The 20,592-nt window shown below is 46.7% G+C and overlaps 1 protein-coding gene across 1 annotated transcript in view; it reads right to left on the bottom strand.

Moving 5' to 3' along the window:
• The window catches only part of LOC147729277 (catalase-like), a 94,888-nt gene that overhangs the window by 42,172 nt on the left and 32,124 nt on the right, over nt 1-20,592 (bottom strand). Inside the window, exons 3-4 of the mRNA XM_086959592.1 lie at nt 18,532-18,642; nt 17,335-17,465 (exon numbers count right to left, since the gene is read on the bottom strand). Coding sequence (XP_086815718.1) covers nt 17,335-17,465; nt 18,532-18,642 — 242 coding nt within the window. The remainder of the gene's footprint in view (nt 1-17,334; nt 17,466-18,531; nt 18,643-20,592) is intronic.

Raw genomic sequence — 20,592 nt, 5'->3', positions numbered from 1 at the left:
CAACAACAGGTATCAGAGGGCTTTTCACGAGCACCAGTTTCATTACAAATGGACACATTCATTTGTTAGGGACGGGGAGATTAAGTGTTTTGCTCAGAATCACAGGATGTTGAGCGTCATTGCCGAGACTCAAACCTGGTACCCCAACTTCGAGGTTGCCTGCTCTAGCTACATCCTCTCCCCAATTTATTAAGTCATGAACCTCCACAATGAGGGCATTTGTATGCAAATTTTGTTTTGAGAAGTAAGATGGAGGATGGAAAAAAGGTTAATCAGATATTTTTGTCCCGACTAGTGATTCAATAAACCTAATTGGGAAGAGGTTGCGCTCACACTGACAATCTAACTCAACTACCTATTTATGAACAGGAGAATGGTCACTGAATTTGATTTTATAATATTACTGAAAGTGTGGGACATACTTTACCTAGCAGTTTGGCATGAATGATTGGCCAGCAATGCTGACCTGGTCAGAACCGGTCGCTCCACTCGCAGCTCGCCCCTCCCTGCCTTCGATCGTAGTATCCCCTGCATCCTGACTGGTATTGTGCATTGCTTGTGCCATTGATAACGCTTTGTTTAATTAGCTTGATTAGTCTGCATTGTTTGATTAGTGCCATCTGGTATCGCGCATTGCTTGTGCCATTGATATCGCCTGCTGCATTGTTTGATTACTGCCAGCCATTTGTGCCACTGTTTATTTCTGTGCACGCGACCCCCTTTGTGCCTGTATCTTCCAATTTGAGCCTGTGTCTCGCCCATTTTGTTGTGCCTTTAGCCCGTCCCTGCTCCCCCGCGGCCCCACCCCCGCTCCCTCCAGCTTCCACCGAGCCTTGCCACCCTGCTCCCGCCTCCCAGCTGCTCCTCCCTCGCCCCGCCCCCATCCACTATCCACTTATGGCAGAGTCACAAACGCGCAGCGGTCGCGCCCTATGCGCGCCAAAGGCACCCCAAAGGTAAGCCTGTCTACGCCCGTCCGCGCCTGGACCCCGCCCTGCGCCAGACCCCCTGGCCCCTGCAAAATCCAATCCACCCGCATAACGCACGACGCTGTCACCCTCTCAGCACTCAACCCCGGCCGTCTCCCAGACTGCTACCAAGCCGCCCCAGGACACACCCATGGACCCTTCACCTGCCACTCCTGCAAGCTCAACTGCATCAGGACCCACACCAAACCCACAAACTCCTCACAAAGCTCCGACACTAACCACCTGAAGTGCATCCTGCTCAACACCCGCTCGGTCCACAGACACGCCATTGAACTCTGGAACCTGCGCGTCACCATATCACCGGACGTCGCCTTTCTTACAGAAACCTGGATGAACGCCTCATCAACGCCCGACATCGCCATAGCCATCCCGGACGGCTACAAGATCATCCGAAAGGATCGCACCAACCAAACAGGAGGAGGCATCGCCATCGTCCATAAGAACACCATCCGCATCACGACCAGTTCCGACGAAAACCTCGCATCTGCCGAACACCTTCACTTCCAGGTCCACAACGAGCCCAAGACCACACTCAGAGGCACCCTCATCTACAGGCCACCAGGACCCCGCACACAATTCAGCGAAGACATCACTGACTTCATCAACCCACACGCCCTCCCCTCGAGGACTACATTCTACTGGGTGACCTCAACTTCCACCTGGAAAAGAACAACGACAGCAACACCACCACCCTTCTAGACAACATCTCCAACCTTGGACTCAAACAACTCATTGACACCCCCACCCACTATGCCAGACACACGCTCGACCCAATCTTCACCTCCAGCAAGCACATCTCCTTCAATCACACCACAGCTCTCCACTGGACGGACCACAGCTGCGTTCACTTCAACTACAATAAGACCACGACCCACAACCACCCTCAACCAATTCCCCGCAGAAACTGGAACAAAATTACCACCGATCGGCTCCTCACATCACTTCACCAAAACCCTCCTGCCAAATCATCGGACCCAAACCAAGCAGCCACCAACCTCATGCAATGGATCACCCACAGCGCTGACGAATTAGCACCTTTGAAAAACCATCAAATCAAGCAAGGTAGCAAAAAAGCCCCCTGGTTCAATGATGACCTTAAGAAATCCAAGAAGATCTGCCACACCCTCGAGAAACGATTCAGAAAAGGGGGTGGTGATGGACAGAGTTTCTGAATTAAGCAGAATACTATTACCCAGTCACCAGATCAGGGCTTGATCCATCACCGTGTTTTAGCTCACTGCACCATCCCAGCTCAGAACCTGGCTACATGCAAATTAGTCTGTCCCTGTCCCAGTGCATCATGGGAACAGGGCAAACCAAACCACCAAGCCAATTCTTTCACTGGGAAGGAAACAAGCTTCCGGGGACTGGTTTCTGGCATTACAGCCGTCATCGGCCCGGCTTGCTTGAACCTTGATGGTGCAATGAGCAAGGGACTCACATCTGAGTATACCCTTCCATGCTTATGGTGGACAAAACGATTCAGAAAAGGGGGTGGTGATGGACAGAGTTTCTGAATTAAGCAGAATACTCTTACCCTGTCAACAGATCAGGGCTTGATCCATCACAGTTTTTTAACTCACTGCACCATCCCAGCTCAGAACCTGCCTACATGCAAATTAGTCTGTCCCTGTCCCAGTGCATCATGGGATCAGGGCAAACCAAACTACCAAGCCAATTCTTTCACTGGGAAGGAAACAAGCTCCCGGGGGACCGGTTTCTGGCATTTCAGCCGTCGTCGGCCCGGCTTGCTTGAATCCTGATGGTGCAATGAGCAAGGGACTCCCATCTGAGTATACCCTTCCACGCTTATGGTGGACAAAACGATTCAGAAAAGGGGGTGGTGAGAAAGCCTGGCGAAAAAAACCAACCACTGACAACCTGACCACCTTCAAGAACGCCACCCGCAAACACCACCAACTGATCCGATACACCAAGAAATCAGCTCTCAAGGATCGGCTCGACAACAACGCCCACAACAGCAAGGAACTATTCAACATCGTCAAAGAGTTTACCAACCCCACCGCCGGCACCAACGACATGACTCCCTCCCAAAACCTCTGCGACTCTCTAGCCTCGTTCTTCCACAACAAAATCGCTGACATACATAACAGCTTTGGAGACCAGTCCACCCCACACTCCTCCGAACCAAAACCCCCCTCCAACAACCTTTGCGCCTGGAACCCAATCACCACTGAAGACACCATCCGCCTGTTGAACTCCATCCACTCAGGATCGCCAACCGACCCTTGTCCTCACCACATTTTCAACAAAGCAGACTCCATTATCGCACCCCATCTCCGAGACGTCAACAACTGCTCCCTCAACTCCGCTACCTTCCTGGAAAGCTGGAAACATGCAGAACTCAGCGCCCTCCTGAAGAAACCCACAGCAGACCCCACTGAACTTAAGAACTACCGCCCCATTTCGCTCCTCCCATTCCCTGCCAAAGTAATTGAGAAAGTCGTCAACAGCCAGCTTGCCACCTTCCTCGAATCCAACAAATCCCTTGACCCTTCACAGTCCGGCTTCAGAGCCAAACACAGCACCGAGACCGCCCTCATCGCAGCAACAGACGACATTCGAACTCTACTGGACAACGGAGAAACTGCTGCCCTAATCCTACTTGACCTCTCCGCAGCCTTCGACACAGTCTGTCATAGCACCCTTATACAACGCCTCTACAACGTCTGATTACAACGAAAAGCACTGGACTGGATCATCTCGTTCCTCGCCGGAAGAACCCAGAGAGTCCGCCTCAACCCTTTCAGATCAGAGGCCACCGAAGTCATCTGCGGCGTACCACAAGGATCATCACTCAGTCCTACCCTCTTCAACTTATACATGAGTCCCCTCGCATCCATAGCACGCCAACACAACCTCAACATAATCTCCTACGCAGACGACACCCAGCTGATCCTCTCCCTCAAAGACCCAAACACCGCCAAAACCAACCTACACGAAGGGATGAAAGAAGTAGCCGATTGGATGAAGAAGAGCCGCTTAAAACTGAACTCGGACAAAACGGAAGTCCTCATCTTAGGATCATCCCCCTCCGCCTGGGACGACTCATGGTGGCCACCAGCCCCGGGAAACGCACCCATACCAACAGACCACGCACGTAACCTGGGCTTCATCCTGGACTCCTCCCTCTCGATGACCAGACAAGTCAACACCGTCTCATCATCATGCTTCAACATTCTACGTATGCTCAAAAAAAAAATCAACCGCTGGACCCCCACCGAAACAAGAAAGACGATCACCCATGCACTGGTCACAAGCCGACTGGACTACGGAAACACCCTTTACGCCGGAACGACAGCCAAACTACAGAAAAAACTCCAACGCATCCAGAACGCCTCAGCCAGACTCATCCTAGACATCCCCCGCCAGGCTCACATTTCCGGTCACCTAAAAGACCTCCACTGGCTCCCCGTCAACAAGAGAATAACGTTCCGTCTCCTCACCCACGCACACAAAGCCCTCTACAACCTAGGACCTGAATGCCTCAACATGCGCCTGTCCTTTTACACCCCCACCCGCCAACTACGATCGTCCAATCAAGCCCTCGCTGCTATTCCACGCATCCAAAGATCCACCATGGGGGGGGGGGGGGGAAGATCCTTCTCCTACTTAGCGGCCAAGACCTGGAATTCTCTCCCCTCCGACACCCGCCTTACACAGAACCACCTCTCCTTTAGAAAACAACTAAAAACTTGATATTCGATAAGTAAAGCACCCCCCCTCCCTCAAGCGCCTTGAGACCCTCTGGGTGAGTAGTGCGCTATACAAATTTTTGAACTTGAACTTGAACTGTAATATTTCATTGTAATTAGAGACAAAGGTAGATTAGGTATAATCTTAGTGGGCATGCACTAATACCACAGAGGGTATCTGGGTACTGAACACCATATAACATATGGCACCAACTCCATCACCCAAAAACTAATTGAGGTGGGAGACATGAATGAAGGAGTCACCACTTGAGATGTTTCAGAAAAATGATATATTGCCGTGAACAGATTGTACCCCTGAGAAGAGGTCCACATAGTAGGTGCAAACACTATGCAGACTACAATATCCTTAGGCGGTCATCTGAAGGTTGGCCACCATCCTAACGAGGTCTTCTGAAGGAAGGGGGTGGCCACCATCCTATTGAGGTCTTCTGAAGGAAGGGAGTGGCCACCATCCTAACAAGGTCTTCTGAATGAAGGGGGTGGCCACCATTCTTGAAACGTCACCTGAAGGAGGGAGGTGGCCATCATCCTAGACATGTCTTCTGCAGGAAAGGGGTGGGCAACAGCGGCAAGTGAAGAAGCATCTCGTATCCAAAAAGGTCCCTACCTAGGCAAATCCTTATTTTTGCATCCTCATGTCCTAATCTTTTGAACAATTTTCAGATTTGGAAGCCCAATACGTCACCATGACTAATAAGTTAGAGTGACCCAGGGATGAGCTGAACCCAAAATTAAACCTTTTTCTTTCCTTTTGTCTTGAGGAGAAGGATGGGATAACACTGCAATCCTATACTTAACTGTTGTGTAAATTTTTATAACAGGGAGAAAAATACCAAAAGGACCAGAAGGAACTGGACAAACTACTTGCATTTTATATTTCAAATGTATTGTTCATATTTATATCCTTGTATGGAATAGCTATATAGATTATAATTGCTAGCGATAGATCTTAATCATAGTGTATGAGGCTCAAATGTCATTCTCATCCTTGTCTCCTTTTCTTCTTGGACGAGACAGGACACTGGAAAATCCATTGGAAAGCCAGCGAACAATGTAGCGGTGGTAATCACCAGTGTGAAAGAAGTGGAGGTTGAGTTACTCTTAATTTATTTATAAAGTGCATGGCCGCTAAAAGGGCTTCTCAGTAATATATAACAAGCGAAAACCATGACAAAACAAGCACTGACAAAACCAAAAGTTTGGCAGCCAAACCTGCTGACTTTGCCAATGAGTGTTAATTAATTGTGGCCATAGAACACAGCTGAGAAACATGACTGAAAACAAATGGACTCACGTGTCGTCAATGCATTCTTATGTTCTCTTTCAGGCATGAAACAGCATATTAGAAAAGTGAATACGTTACTTAAAAAGATGCTGCTTTTTAGATATTTTTCAGATGTTTTGACTAACTTTACTTGCAGTGCAATGAGTAGGCACATTCTGATAACTCATGATAAATGGCCTGTTTCAGCATGACTTGCTGCTTTCTGAGCTGGTCAACTCTTGTCAACCACCCTCGCACCCGTGTCACAACTCCACTCTTTCAAAATCATGCAACACGATCACGCTGCAATTGCATCACAATGGATTGTGTCCTCACACCCGAGGCTGGAGGGGAAGTGAGGGTGGGGAAGTTGTTACATAAAAAGAATAAAATGTTGACATTACAGCCCTTAGAACAAGAGGTACCACCAGGAGTCTGGTGGGAAGCCCCAGCCACCCCCAGCAACACGTGGCTCTCCCCCAGTTTCGAAACTCACCCAGTATTACTCTAGAAATGCACCGCTGTCCACAGATGTAGCGCAGAAGATGAAAGGCAGCATCAAGACCCTGTAGTCTATAGCCTTCATGAACCAGGGCAGAGGAGGCATGAACTGTAATCAAAGCATTTATATAGCGCGCTACTCACCCGGAGGGTCTCAAGGCGCTAGGTCTCAAGGCGCCCTGGTGGGCTACAGCCCCCCCACATGGAGAGATATCTGCCTGCCGGAAGAGATCTCTGCATCTTCATAGCAGCGGCTGAAGGCACTGAAAGGTTGCTGAGCGGCGTCATGTTTCGTGCGGTCAATCAGCAAAATATTTTGTTTTACAAATCCAGATTCAATATAGGAGTTTGTTTTTGTAGTAAAAAAATCTAATGCCCTTTTATTTGCTTTTCTTCAGGGAAATGGGAGTCTCAGTGGAAGTCATTTTTACAGACTTTTCCTGACAGCCCTGAACAGAAGAGAAAATACCTCACAACATCTGGACTAAACAGTGCAGTCGTTCTGATGAACATCAGGTTGGAAGTTCTGTATGGCTGGTGTTATATGGATTCTGCTGGAGTAGTCAGTGGGGGTACGCCAGCGGAACCGTGGTGGTCCATCCAACTCAAACCATCAGTTTGGTAGACAGTGTACTCCACCATACCTGTTCTGGAATACTCTGCCCCCAAACTCTAAATGAGGCTTGAACTGTTTTAGTGACAAGCGAAAAAGACCTGCTTTGTTGCTAAACTCTCGGGTAAGTGTATTATAGTTACTCTAATTTAAGAACTCCACCCTTACAGCTCTTCCATAACCTGTGTAAGACCACCTCTGAGGACAGGCTATCCCAGTAGCTTGCAGCCTTGAAGAGACCTTAGCCTCAGTGTGAATAAAAATGCATGTATGCTTCAGGTGCCATAAAAACCCTATAAGGTGTAGCTAAGTCACACGGTTCGCGGCAGAGCCGTATAGAAATATGTACAGCTGGCAGTGGCAACAAGAGTAAGTAAAATTTTATTGTGTATGGTTAGTTAAAACCTTTACAAAAAGAGTAAATTTCAAAAGAGCTTATTCCATTAAATAAATAATTTAAAATGTGTTTGCGGACTGATGTCCTTTTTGGAGAAATAAAGTCTAACTTTCATTGTCTATCTTCAAAGTCATTTATTTCAATGAGACTTTAGGTTTTGTCCCATTGGTCACCTCTTTCGTTTTTCAGCAGTAGGAGGCTCGCTTTCTGAAAAAAATCTGGTGGCCCTGCAGGCTATTTGCAGCTGTTGGCTGTTCAGTACTAACATAACTGCTGACCGACATGTTCTAATTTGGAAAAGGCGGAATATTTGAAGGAGATAATACCGTCTCAAGTTACTCAGAGAGGGACAGATGCACAGGACGTGAATCAAAGTTTCTTCAGAGAGACCACAAAGTCTGCACAGTGCTGTTGGCCATGTTAGCCGCCATGCCGGGATCTGATCTTTTGAGGTGTAGGTTCCCAGCCGTAGTCATAGTAGCATTTGTTGCGTGGATGGTGTTATGTAGTTACTAGATACGGTTGCGGGTCGCATCTCTCATACGTGGCCAGTACCATGCCGCCATCTGATCTTTTGAGGTGTAGGTTCCCAGCCGTAGTGATAGTAGCATTTGTTGCGTGGATGGTGTTATGTAGTTACTAGATACGGTTGCGGGTCGCATCTCTCATACGTGGCCAGTACCATCCAGCCGTGTTTTTTCTTAGCCAACGCTGCTTTGTCAGCAATCGAGGATTTGTGTTTTGCCGCACCATTGGCTACTTTTTTGAAGGCCGCGAAGGTATGTTTGATGTTCCACGTCTCTTGCATATCTAAGTTTTTCAATGCTTCTTCCAGTGTTGTTTTCCATGCTTTTTTTCCTTTTGTTTGATTGTTAATTTCAGACCAACAGTGACCCATCAGTGTGTCTTCTTGAGCTGCTCTTAGTTTCCAGCACGTTTTTATTATGGTGGCAACAAGAGTCTACTACCTGGTGAGCAGGGATCCTTTACTTTACAAGCAGGGTGACTCAAAACCTTTCTAGCACCGCCCTCTGCTCCATTGATGACAGTAGGGTTTTACTCATGGTATCTGCTGAGGGTGACTGATGGTGGGGTGGTAGTGACATCTGGCAGTGATGCAACCACTCATCAGCAGGCCACGTGTCCTCGCTGCCGTAGGAAAGCACAGGAAAGTTGTGGGTGTCCATCCCATGCACAGCCTTCTTTTAACAACTTGTGAAGCAGTTTCTGAAGTGTACCACTTCAGAGGAGAGGCAATAATGTTTGATCACGGTCTGCCCTCTTTCCTGACTTCTCGGCTGCTCGTGCGACACCATGGAGCAGTAAAGAACAGCAGCAGGCAGTGGCAGGGGCCGCACGCCTGCACCTTGGAGCCCCAAGGGGGGCATTAAAGAACAGCAGCAGGCAGTGCCAGGGGATGCACGCCTGCCCCTTGGAGCCACAGGGAGCAGTAAAGAACAGCAGCAGGCAGTGCCAGGGGCTACACGCCTGCACCTTGGAGCCACAGGGGGAGCAGTAAAGAACAGCAGCAGGCAGTGCCAGGGGCTGCATGCCTGCACCATGGAGCCACAGGGAGCCTTTGGGTGAAATCTTGGGAACAAGGCTACAACGCTGCAGATCCTGCGCTCCGCTAAGGAACCCCTACAGTAACGCTGCGTCAAGTGCAGGAGTAAGTGTGGCTGGAACAAGAGATTCAGAAGTGGAGCAAGACCATAATCAATAGGTACTTGTAGTAATGCAGCAGCTGGAACCTCTGTTTTGACATAGAAAGCTTGATACTCAATCTGCTCACATCACTGACTGTCTGTAGATCACCTGTCAATCATTCCAAACCTGCGAAGTACATTTGTGAGAAAATATTTAACTTCAAGAATAAGAGATCTGGGCCCAGATGTAGGTAAATCTGATTTACCGACTCTAGAATACCGAATTTTACAGATTCGGTATTCTAGATTCGGTAAATCCGATGTAGGTAAACATTCGGTAATTTTTACCGAATCTGTAAGATTCGGTAATTACCGAATCGGTATTTACCGATTCAGTAATTGCCATGGATTCCTATGGGCCTACAGGCCCATAGGAATCAATGTCAATTACCGAATCGGTAAATACCGATTCGGTAAAACTACCGATTTTGCAAGGGTGACAGGGTGTCACTTTGACACCCTGTTGCACCCCTGATTTTGCCTTGTGTGTCATGTGACACACATACATGCCCTTAGGGCAGGTCTGTGTGCCATATGGCACAGGTGTACATGCACAGATGTGCATGTACACAGGAATTTGTTATTTACCATGTAATAGTATTACATGGTAAATAACGGTAATGGCCTGTGGCACTGTTTTCAGTGTCACCTACATCTGTATTTACCGATTCTGTAAATTTACCGATTCTGTAAATTAAGCCTACCTACATGTCAAATCCCAAATATCGGGTAACGGCCGAAATCGTCCGTTACCGACCGGTAATTGGCGACCTACATCGGGCCCCTGGTCTTCTGCGCGCACTTTAATGATTGACAGCTGAGGGCCTGTGCATGCTGTGAGAACTCTGTCAAAATGAATAAGAAACCGAGCCAGAAGTCATGATGCACATTTGTTGATCGCCTCGCCAACTTTATGAATCGCCATTTTGATAACTGATAGCCTTGTGTTTGACCTACCGCCAGAGGCCCAACATAAAATGAGTTCTTGTGAACAAAGCACCATCTTGTGCGGCCTCAATAAAATGAACAAAAAACTAAACAAAAACAACTTATGTGATGACACGTCATTAGCACTTGATTCGCATGTGATTGCCGAAACCAAACCACCACTGTCATGAACAGAGGCCAGAGCTCGGCTTGTTTCATAAAAGTAAAAAAAAACCTCCTCCGCTTCAGTGACCCAGCAAAAGAAGGAGGGTACTTAAAGAAAGCCAGTGCTCAGTGCGGCGCGGTCCTGCGATGGCCTCAAGCCGCGTGACTCTTTTCTTACTGCACATACGATACTGCCGGACGGTGGGTGCAATGTTGATTCTTGCTATGTAAGCACTGCTTGTGTGTTTCACGTTCTTCTACAGTTCTGCAAGCTCAGAGTAACCTGCAACAACCTGGAATGTTTCAATGTGAAAGCCACAACTATGACCCATCTCCCAAAAAACCACAACCACACCTCTCTGTGGGTCGAGAAATGTAAAGATGTGACTTGAAGAGCGATATGTGGGGTGGCGATAGGTTGATGGGCTTTCAAGAAGCAATGCTCACATAAATAAAACCAATTGGTAATTGTTTGATTGTGAGATTTGCTATGATCACATAGATCCCGGCGTAAGGTGAACCCAGGCACAGGCTAGGGTTGGATTGGGGGCCACAATGATGCCCGGGCAGCCAACACATAGTGGTCTGCGTTCAAAGGTCACAACCTTTTGCAGTACCCTGCTAGGTAAGGACCATGGAGCTAAATGATGGCAACCATTGGCAGTAATAAAAGTATTTCAAGGGTTATAGGGACAGCACCTAAAGGGAATATGATCATTCCAATGGAAAAAATATACTTTGGAAGCACAAAATTATCAAAAATAGCAGGAACTCACTTTTAATTGCTTTTTTTTCATACATTTCCTGTGGATGTTATGAGAAATGTTTGCATAGACCTAGACTGCCTTTAAAGCTCGCCCCGGACTTTCGATACATTTTATTTTTTACAGTACTTAAGAGAGGCCCTCCAATACTTAGAGACTGCTAAAATTGCATTTTTTGTTGTTTTGCTTTTGGGTAGCATCACGTGAATGTTCTCCTCGAAAAGGGAATGATGATAGTAAGAACAGCACAACATTGGCCCAGAGGCAATGGAGCCCTTTGCCTGAGCACCAGATAACATTGCAGATGGTCATATACATTTTTATAGGTACATGTAGATTAAGTGGTTTGCCCAGAATCACAGGCTGTTGAGCTGACACTGGGACTTGAACCTGGTTTCCCAGTTTCAAAGGCCACAACCTTACTGTTGACTGAAGTAATGATATCTGGCAGACCATGGAGAATAGAAGACACTGAGCTATCTCCGCCTGTTGCAGGGAGGGGAGGACAACAACAAACTGAGAAGCTCCCTCGCTGACCCACATCAACGCCCACCAGCCCTCCAGTCCTCTCTCCTGCCCCGGTGCTCTGCAAAGCAAGTACTAATGGCTTCCCCTCTGCAGCTCCTTGAGGCGGCTGTCACACCTGGAGGGAGCAGAGGGCAGCCACACCTCATGCTGTGATAGATGGAGCAGCCCACTGTCATTCTGCCTCCGACATAGCCCACTGGCCTGACTTCATGTGCCTGGGGCAGCCAAGTATGTGTCTGTTAAGTTTATAACCACAGTCTTTCACGTTGTGCACCAGGGGCGGAGTACCACTAACTAGCCTCAGCCGGAGCCCCATTGGCCGATTGTCGATTGCCGGCCTTACTTATACGAGGCTGCTGCAGGCACATGCTCAGCTCCGGAGAGAATATTCAATCTAGTAGGAATGGCATGCAGGGCCGGACTGGCCATTTATTCCATCAGGCATTTACCCGGAGGGCTGGAGCAGGAGAGGTGTTTTTTGAAGGCTCAGAGCAGCTCCTGGCAGCACTTTCTCCAGCTCCCTGAGGGTTACAACAGCAGGAGAGGGAGTTAGATGCAGAGAGAGAGGGGTGGGGGGGGGGGGGAGAGAAGGAAGAGATCACAGTGGGAGAAGAGAGGGAGAGAGGGATGGAAGGAGAGACGGTGAGGAGGAGAGTGGGGCGGGTTTGGGCATTGAACAAGCTGAATTTGGATCCAGGTTGAACCACGTGGTCGTGGGGCTGTGTGACCAGATACGAAGCAATGTGTATCTGCCTCAATATAGACCCCAGCGAGTGCTGCAGCTGCAGAGGCAGGCCTTGTGATGGCTGACACTACTATGGTCCCCCTTATGATGGGATAAGAATTTGAAGCTCTAGTCTAATCTTTCTTGAACACCTAGATTCAACTTCAGTACGAAAAACATCTTTAGGGCGGCCAAGGCATGGCTACTGCAAGCTTTAGAGACACCCACAAAATCCTCACTCTGGTGTTGTTCACAACCTCCTCCCAACGCTCTACCCATCGCACTCACACACTGAATTTTGCCCCAGAAATGTATGTAAATGGTGCGAGGAAAGTTGCAAGCATGCGCTCTTTTTTCAGCAAAGGAAAGTAGTTCCTTGGCAAATCAAAATATTTTCTTTTAGTTTATAGAGAAAGAAATTGAACAAGAAATGTTCCTGTGACTCTACACATCTCAAATTGTATCATGCCTGCAAGAGCAAGGATACTTCTTAAAAATGCTGCTGCAGAAGAGGGGTACCCACGGGAATCTCGATCTACAGAGATTCCTTGGGAATGTTTTAGAAGCGTCGGAAGCCAGAAATCTACTGAAGTCATAGGAGGGAGACGCTGGTTCGTGGCTGTCGGAATAATCTACGAGAATTCTATCTTGGTGGGCAAGTTTCAAAACAGTTTAAAAGCGATAAAAGAGTCAACTGGGCTTCGGCAGGAGGCATTCCCGCCATTGCTGGCGTGAGACCGTGCTCTGCCCACACACATCTGGGTTTTCAAGTCAACCAGAGCCTTTTAAAATCAAACAAGTATTTGAATCACAACCAGAGCAAATGGTTTGAATAAAATGCACACTTCGGATCTGAACTGTAAATGTGAGTTCCATGGCAAGGGGCCAAAACTGTTGTGCTGAGCTGGGGGGGGGGGGGGGGGTCTAAACAATTCTCCTTCCATCACTTTTGACAAATTAGAAACCACTTTTATTTGTTTACTCTAATCCTCACATGGTCAAAGCATTTGAAAAAGGAAAGCCAACATGGCCAGACACAGTTTTGGCAAGAAAAGATGCTGGAGGATTAACTGTTCAGCTAGAAGTACTAAGACTCTGACCTGGAGTGCACTGCAATTGACAAACCGTAGAGTGTACGTGTGCCAAGCAGGTACCAAGATAAAACTAGGGTTGATGTATATAAATGAGTAGAGGCACCATTAAAGGACGGGAATTAAAAATGGCGGCATTGAGCTGTGCCACGTGATCAGGGGGCAGGCAAGACCTTAACATTCAGAATTCATAGCATCATCCCCCCTCTTTGCTGGGAGCCAAAATCAGGGCCAGAAGAACACTACATGCAAACTACAAAGAGAACCACAGTGATATAGAGAACACTCAGGCGGACATTTTTATGTTAGTAGAGGCAGAGAACAAACGTAGATTGCTCGTTCACCCGCCCTGCTAACTTTACAGGCTGTCTGCTACCTGGCCATCTGATAATCATGGCAGTGGCCCACCCTGTTTAGGTTAGGACAACAGTCACTAGTTTTCCCTACTCGGGACTGACATGCCGGGTATGTCAGTCGCGATCATGAAAATCAAACTATCATGCACAACAAAATGACTGCCTGGGCTGCAGGGCCATTGGGAGTTTGCGGTTAAAAGAATGGGTGGGGTCAAACTAACATGGCGCCCGCCCAGCTAATTCTTCTACCATCAGAATAGCCACCGCAGAAGGTGGAACCTCCGAAGGCGCATAGATTCCAACTCCACCGACCAGGAGTGTCACCCACCGGGGTTCAAATGAGACTGCTTGTGCAGTTTAGTTGTATGTTTTAAGGAGACCCCGCTCCCCCTAAAGCATTACACAGAGTTGGAATGTCAACAATAAACCAGCAGTGCTCATGGGTACAGGAGACGATGACAGCCAGGTTTAGCAGTAAATGGAAGCAGAAATGATGGACACAAAGTTGAATAAATAGAAAAGGGCACCGCGACGACTCACTCAAACTCACGACACTTGTGACTGAACTGACCTGAGTGGGTTTGACAAAGTAAAGTGATGTGTTCAGACGTAATCAATTTTTTCATCTAGGCACTAAGACAAATTTAGCTGTACCATTTTTGGGATTTCTACTAGGAGGCGATTGCTTAGATGCTAATATAACATCAAAGCATTTAGGCACATCTTTTTCCTGGGTGTAATTTGCTGCATGTAATCCGCAATTCAGATAGTTCTCTCTTGTCCTGGTAAGTAGAGGTCATCAGAAATCACTCTGACCAGTCACAGTGCACCAATATCAGGGCCTTGGAGTTGGGGAACTAAGCTTGCGGTTATATCGGTAATCGAGGTCATGCGAATATTAGGCAGTGTTACTGTCAGGTGACTAGTTTGAATGACACCAGCAAGAGGGCATCAGAGGATTAGTATGAAAGGCAAAATGTCACTACACATTTATGGTTCAAACACCCTCAAAATATTAGTGCGGGCACTGCGCCCTGATTGCAGTCCCTGATTTTGCAGGAAAGGACACACCATATTTTTCTTCTCAAGACTAAATGAAACATCCTCTTCAATGTTTGAATCGGAGGTGTGTTCTCTTTACAACTATAGTTAAAACAAACAACCATAGAAAACGTGTAACAAAAAGTTCCTTTTTCCAGATTAAAAATCAGATGTTTTCGTTTTTTACAATAATTCTGCAAAAACCTCTCACCTTACAAACACATTATCTACATTGATGCCAGCCCGGGGAACTATGGATGGCCCAAACCATTCTATTCTCACAGGCACCCTCTGTCATTTAACCACACGTAAGCAAGCCCAAACAATAGAAAAAACAACTACCCTGCATTCTAGGGACTCACAGAGCAAATCATCTATCACTGGGGTTTGGTGGAGTGGATAACCATTGTACCAACACCAAAATCCATACCTGCTATGGCAATCTGTGAGCTTTTATGTAAATAAATGCTTGTCTAAAGGCTTTTGTAACAAACAACGTCTCAAAAGGGTGTCAATAGGAGGTCAATTACAATTAGCAAAATTAAGAGATAAATCAAGAAGGGGAGAAAACCAGGGAGACCAGGTTACTTGTGAAACAAATTGTATTGGTGCATTTACACATTTGACATTTAGTTTCATATGATCAAACAAACGTAGAGTGGCACTGCGTTACATTGAATGACATGTAACCGTTGGATACTGTGCACAAGTGCTTGAGAAGAATTGTGACGGCGCAAGCGACACTTGAGGTAGTATGTACAGCAACGGTGAAGGGCGCAACGACGAACAAGTGACTTTTAGAATTATACAGAGTAAGGATAGCCAAGCAATAAATGATTATGAATAAAAAGTAATCAAGTAGCATATCCTTGAGGGGGGTGCCGAGAATTCCACTGTCAAAGTCGACGGCGTTTCGGCCTGTAGAGGTGTTTAGGCCATCATCAGGACCAGGTTACAATAATTTAGATGAGTGGTCTGGGGGCCCACCATCAGAAGTTCGGGGTGGTTGGGCGCAAGGTCGTGGGAAACCATAGGCATACCACGGTTATATATCAGGGACAAGTAGCAGTCCCAAGACGATCACAATGGCTTGCAGAGTCGCGTGTATGGAAAAGCTAGTCAGGAGACTTGAGAGAAGGCTAATCACATGGCGGGATGAATCACAAAGCCGGCATCAGGCAGGCTTTAATATAGTGTAATAAGAATCCACCTGTAAAAGCTCCTTGATTTTTAACATATGTCTATAACGATAAGTGAGGCCTTCTGCCTGTGTCGTAACTTTACATAATAAACAGATTGGGCAACTGACATCTTTTTCTCAATTAACCTATCAGGGCTAGTGCCTTTATCATTACCTTGTTACCATAACCAACCCATATGCATACGCTCACCCACAACAAAAGCAACAGATAATTAGCCCAAAACTTACAAATATATGCAAAATTGAAGCTGACTAATCAATATATTATATTAGCATATATATGGCCACAGTGCAAATATTCTACTCTCAGGGTTTGCCAGTGGGAGTAACCAACACCAAACCCCTTCCCTACTGTAGCCATTTGTAGGGCTATATGTTATGAAATACCAGGATTTAGCACAGTAATAGTGAGCCGCCAATAAATGCCCATTGCCTTTAACGTATGTGTTCACAGTAAACCAGTCAAGCATACTGCCTTTCATTATATTTCTCACACAGTTTAGTCTTGGTCACTGGCGTTTCACCAAACCCCTACTCAGGCCTTATGTATTGATGTAGTGTTAACTTTTAAACAAAGCCAAAAATGTAACCCGAACACTCTTATTCAGCGGAAGCACGCGCCTTTTGGGTGGGAGATTCTCATGTAGTCAGCGCCTAATCCTCTCTGGACTAGTTCGTAAAGCTTTTTTTCTGATGATCATACAAGATCCGCAAACAGCTGTGCTGTCAAGCCATACCTAGAAAATAGTTGTGTAAGGTTTCTTCTGAGTTGCAAAATAGCATATGACACACAAAGCCACTAAATACACACCCAGGAGACTGCTGCTGGACATCATGTCATCTGAGTTCACAGAAAGCCAATAATTGCATGTTAGTGGTGCTTTTGCTGAACGACAAAACAGGTGACATCATACAAAATAAGTTGGTGCACATCACAAAGGCGTCATCTGATACGCACAAAACCACCTAATTGGCGATACTCAGGTGCGTCAATGCCACCTAGCTGACAACGGGTGTCAGGTACGGAAACTCACACAGAAAGAAGGAAGCCTGAATGGCAACCAGCTTCAGTAGAATGGAAATTGCGCTGTTTAGAAGCACAAACTGAAACACAGGTCTGGGAGTCCCTTAGTAGAGGAAAAATGTCATCAGGTGCAACTTAACATGGTCATTTCTGGAGTACAAATGTTTTCTGGGTGCCATAAAGTTCACGACACCTTCCACAGCACCCATAATTAGGGCCCAAAGCTACACCAGTACAACAAAATCCTATTAAAAAGACAATTAGCACACCTGATACCACTTATATGTACACAGATCCCATACTGACCAGCATCGCATCCCTGATGAAGAAGATTGGGGTGTTGTTTCCAGTCAGATCCCAGTTTCCATCTTCAGTGTAGAACTTCACGGCGAACCCGCGGGGGTCTCGGACGGTGTCGGCGGATCCCCGCTCTCCAGCTAGGAGAACAAAAAGAATCAGCGCACAGAAGAGCACAGGTACCCCCAAAACCTGGACAGGACCACCACAAAGCAAAGGTAGCTCATGAGAGAAGTGTGGCTCACTGGTTAGAGGAGAAGTGTGGCTCACTGGTTAGAGCGGCAGACTCTGAAGCAGAGATCAGGCCCGGGACCAGGGTACAAGTCCCGACGCGGCAGGGTCTTGGGCTCAATGTCCGCAGACTCGATAATTCTCACCACAGCGCCTACTCTAATCATGGATCACACGCTGCAACTCTGGGCAATAGCTTGCTTAATCTCCACAACAGCCCCTACAACACTGGGATGCCTGGCTTCACCTTGGGGGTGCCCAGGCGGGGCATCTCACAGGGAGAGCCAGGAAGAGTTCCACAGCGTTATACAGCACTGGGACGTCCCGTTGCTGGGGCAGCTGTGCGCTTTACAAGTATACTACATTTACATGAGATCACCAGAGCATCCTGGGGCTGCTGTTCCTAGCTGGTAACAGTCTAAGAGTGCTCAGGTGCTGACCATCAACCTGTCACCATCACCTTAGAGCACCTGTCTAGCTCTCCCCCAATCGGTTTCAGCCCCTACAATCAACTGCATGACAACTAGAGGCAATGAGCAACATTGCAACTGGCTGTTATAGAGTGAGCAGTGGCCAACAGCGGAAGGGAAAGGGCCATGACGTCACTGCCACCAAGGAAGGTCTCCACGGTCTATGACTGAGGTACAGCGTGGAGGGGCCAATTACGGCAGTAATTCCACTACTAGCTTTCAAAATACAGTTCCTAACCTAGTTGATTAGCTAACGATAGCCTCAGAAACCACCATCAACCATCGCACTTTCATCACACCTCGGCCCTCTTGAATAACGGTGGCCCACAAAAACATCTGGGAATGGTCAGCGCCAGGATACTCTTGCGGGTGATAGTGCACTGAACTTAACGTAACATAACATAACACATCTGATACAACACGTGTAATTAAAGGCAGTATTTCAGTACAAGAAGGAAATTTAAGTTAAAAAGAAACAAACCATTTATTCACTTTTTAGACTTACCCACGGTGGAGAAGCGAACAGCAATTGGTGTCCTTTTCCCAATGCGCTCAAATACCTTGGCCTCTGTGTACTTTGTGATGTCGTGCGTCACTTCAAAATAGCCGAAAGCACCTGAAAGAAGAGAAAATGCCATAGGTATGTCTGGAGTCCCAATGCCTGTTTCATCAGCTGATGTTGCATACCCACTATAATGATCACAGCTCCCTCCTGTTGGTTTTATCCCCATATTTAAATGCAAGTTCATTGAACTAAAAGTGTATCACTGTTAACACTGGTTTTAATAGGCCTGGTATATTCAGTTCGAATTTCTCTTTATTTCATTATTAGGGGCTACTGTGGGCTAAGTCAAATGGCAAATATTTGGGAATATAAACCAGACACATTATAAAGGAATGGTTGTGTCCTCAGCGGGTCTAGGACACCACAACATCTATGGGCGACAGAATGTTTTTGTTGTATGGTAACAAAGAGGGCTTGGATGTGTCTCGCAAAACACATGTGGGTTCAACACACACAAGTAAAAAAGGACAATTTGATGCAAAAGTTCTCTAACATTCATATAAAACATTCACCACACTGTCCACGGTCTGTCCCCTAAAGAGGGGACAGACCGTGGACAATGGCATGTTGCCTTAGAAGTCTTCCCTGGGTGTTATTATTTTTGAGAGCGCATCTACCCCTTTATGGGGCACAGACTGATTTTATGAAAAAGGATGACATACAGAGAAGGCAACCACAGGGGCAGAGGTGTGCTTGACTTCATAGGCCTCCACTTCTATGTTTGAAGGCATTAGGTGTCTCCTCATTCATAATAATGAGTTAGGAGTGTTCGAGATTCCCTGTAAATATCTATTTTGCGATGTTTGTGTTGCAGCTAATTAGGACATCACTCGAAGCGCGCGATGCTGGGTAGAAGCAGCGTGTTGGTTCCGCATTCAGAACCGCATTCATTGAACCCGTAGCATTACTATCCACTGTTGATGCTGGCACGGTGCAACGCGTATCCATTTTGTCTTCTTCTGCACACCTGGGCAGGTGTGTGCATCACATTTCATGGACATGAAAGATCTCAAACATGAACACTAGAAGCACAAGAGATTTTCCTACCATCACTGCAGATGCGCCACTTACAAATTGGGAAATGGACATACCAAATCTAGGGTGAATAGATCTAAGGAGTTGAGGCAAAAACCAACAAGTTGCATAGTATCTCTAAATGACAGCAGAACAAGCATTCAAACAAAGTGCCACTGCGATTAGCTTAATCGCTGGTACTAATGGATCCACTGAATATTGCTTACATACAACTCCAAGAAGGTGTAAGGTCTACAGCAGGTGCACAGCTAAATGAGAAAATGAGCAACTGTCAGGGACTGGAAATCTACAACCTCCCCTCTAAAAGTACATCTTAATACTTGATCCTGGCCACAAGGCAGAGTAGAAGTGAGCATGTCTTACAAACACTAAAATGACTCAACTGTAAATATACTTAGCCCTCATTTGTGGATCGATGCAAATTTAAACTACACTAACATACGGATCATTTTTCACACCTTATGGTCCACTGCTCAGCAATTTATATTTCACTGGTATACTGGCACTTGATCTTTTTCTTTCTGTACTCTAATCGAACCAACTCCAACCACCTGATATGTAGGCTCTCTTTTTGGATAAAGGCTAATACAAATATGAGATTTAATAGTACACAACTTGTTTTCGTAACTTCGATTCGACCCTTCAAATGCTACCATCTGGATACTTCACACGAGTCAGGTGTTCATGTTCTGTATGATAGCACCTAACTAGCTCCAAGGAGGAGCAACAACCTACTCAAGAGTTATTCACTCAACACAATATAGTCTTAATCTTGTGACCAGAGAGGTTTCCTGCCAACTCGCAGGTGCTAAATCTACCAATCTATCCTGCAGCTAGTATATCCTGATCTGAGCACAAAGGCAACTTCTCCTCGCCCAAGACTGCTTGTGAGGCCTTAAATACGTAGTGCGTCGCCTGCCCGGCCAGAGTGGATTACAAGGCATGTTCACCCTCGTTACAAGCTGT

The sequence above is a fragment of the Lissotriton vulgaris genome, chromosome 2_2, assembly GCF_964263255.1.
Source record: "Lissotriton vulgaris chromosome 2_2, aLisVul1.2, whole genome shotgun sequence".
Lineage (NCBI taxonomy): Eukaryota > Metazoa > Chordata > Amphibia > Caudata > Salamandridae > Lissotriton > Lissotriton vulgaris.
This window is presented reverse-complemented; position numbering and strand designations above follow the sequence as displayed.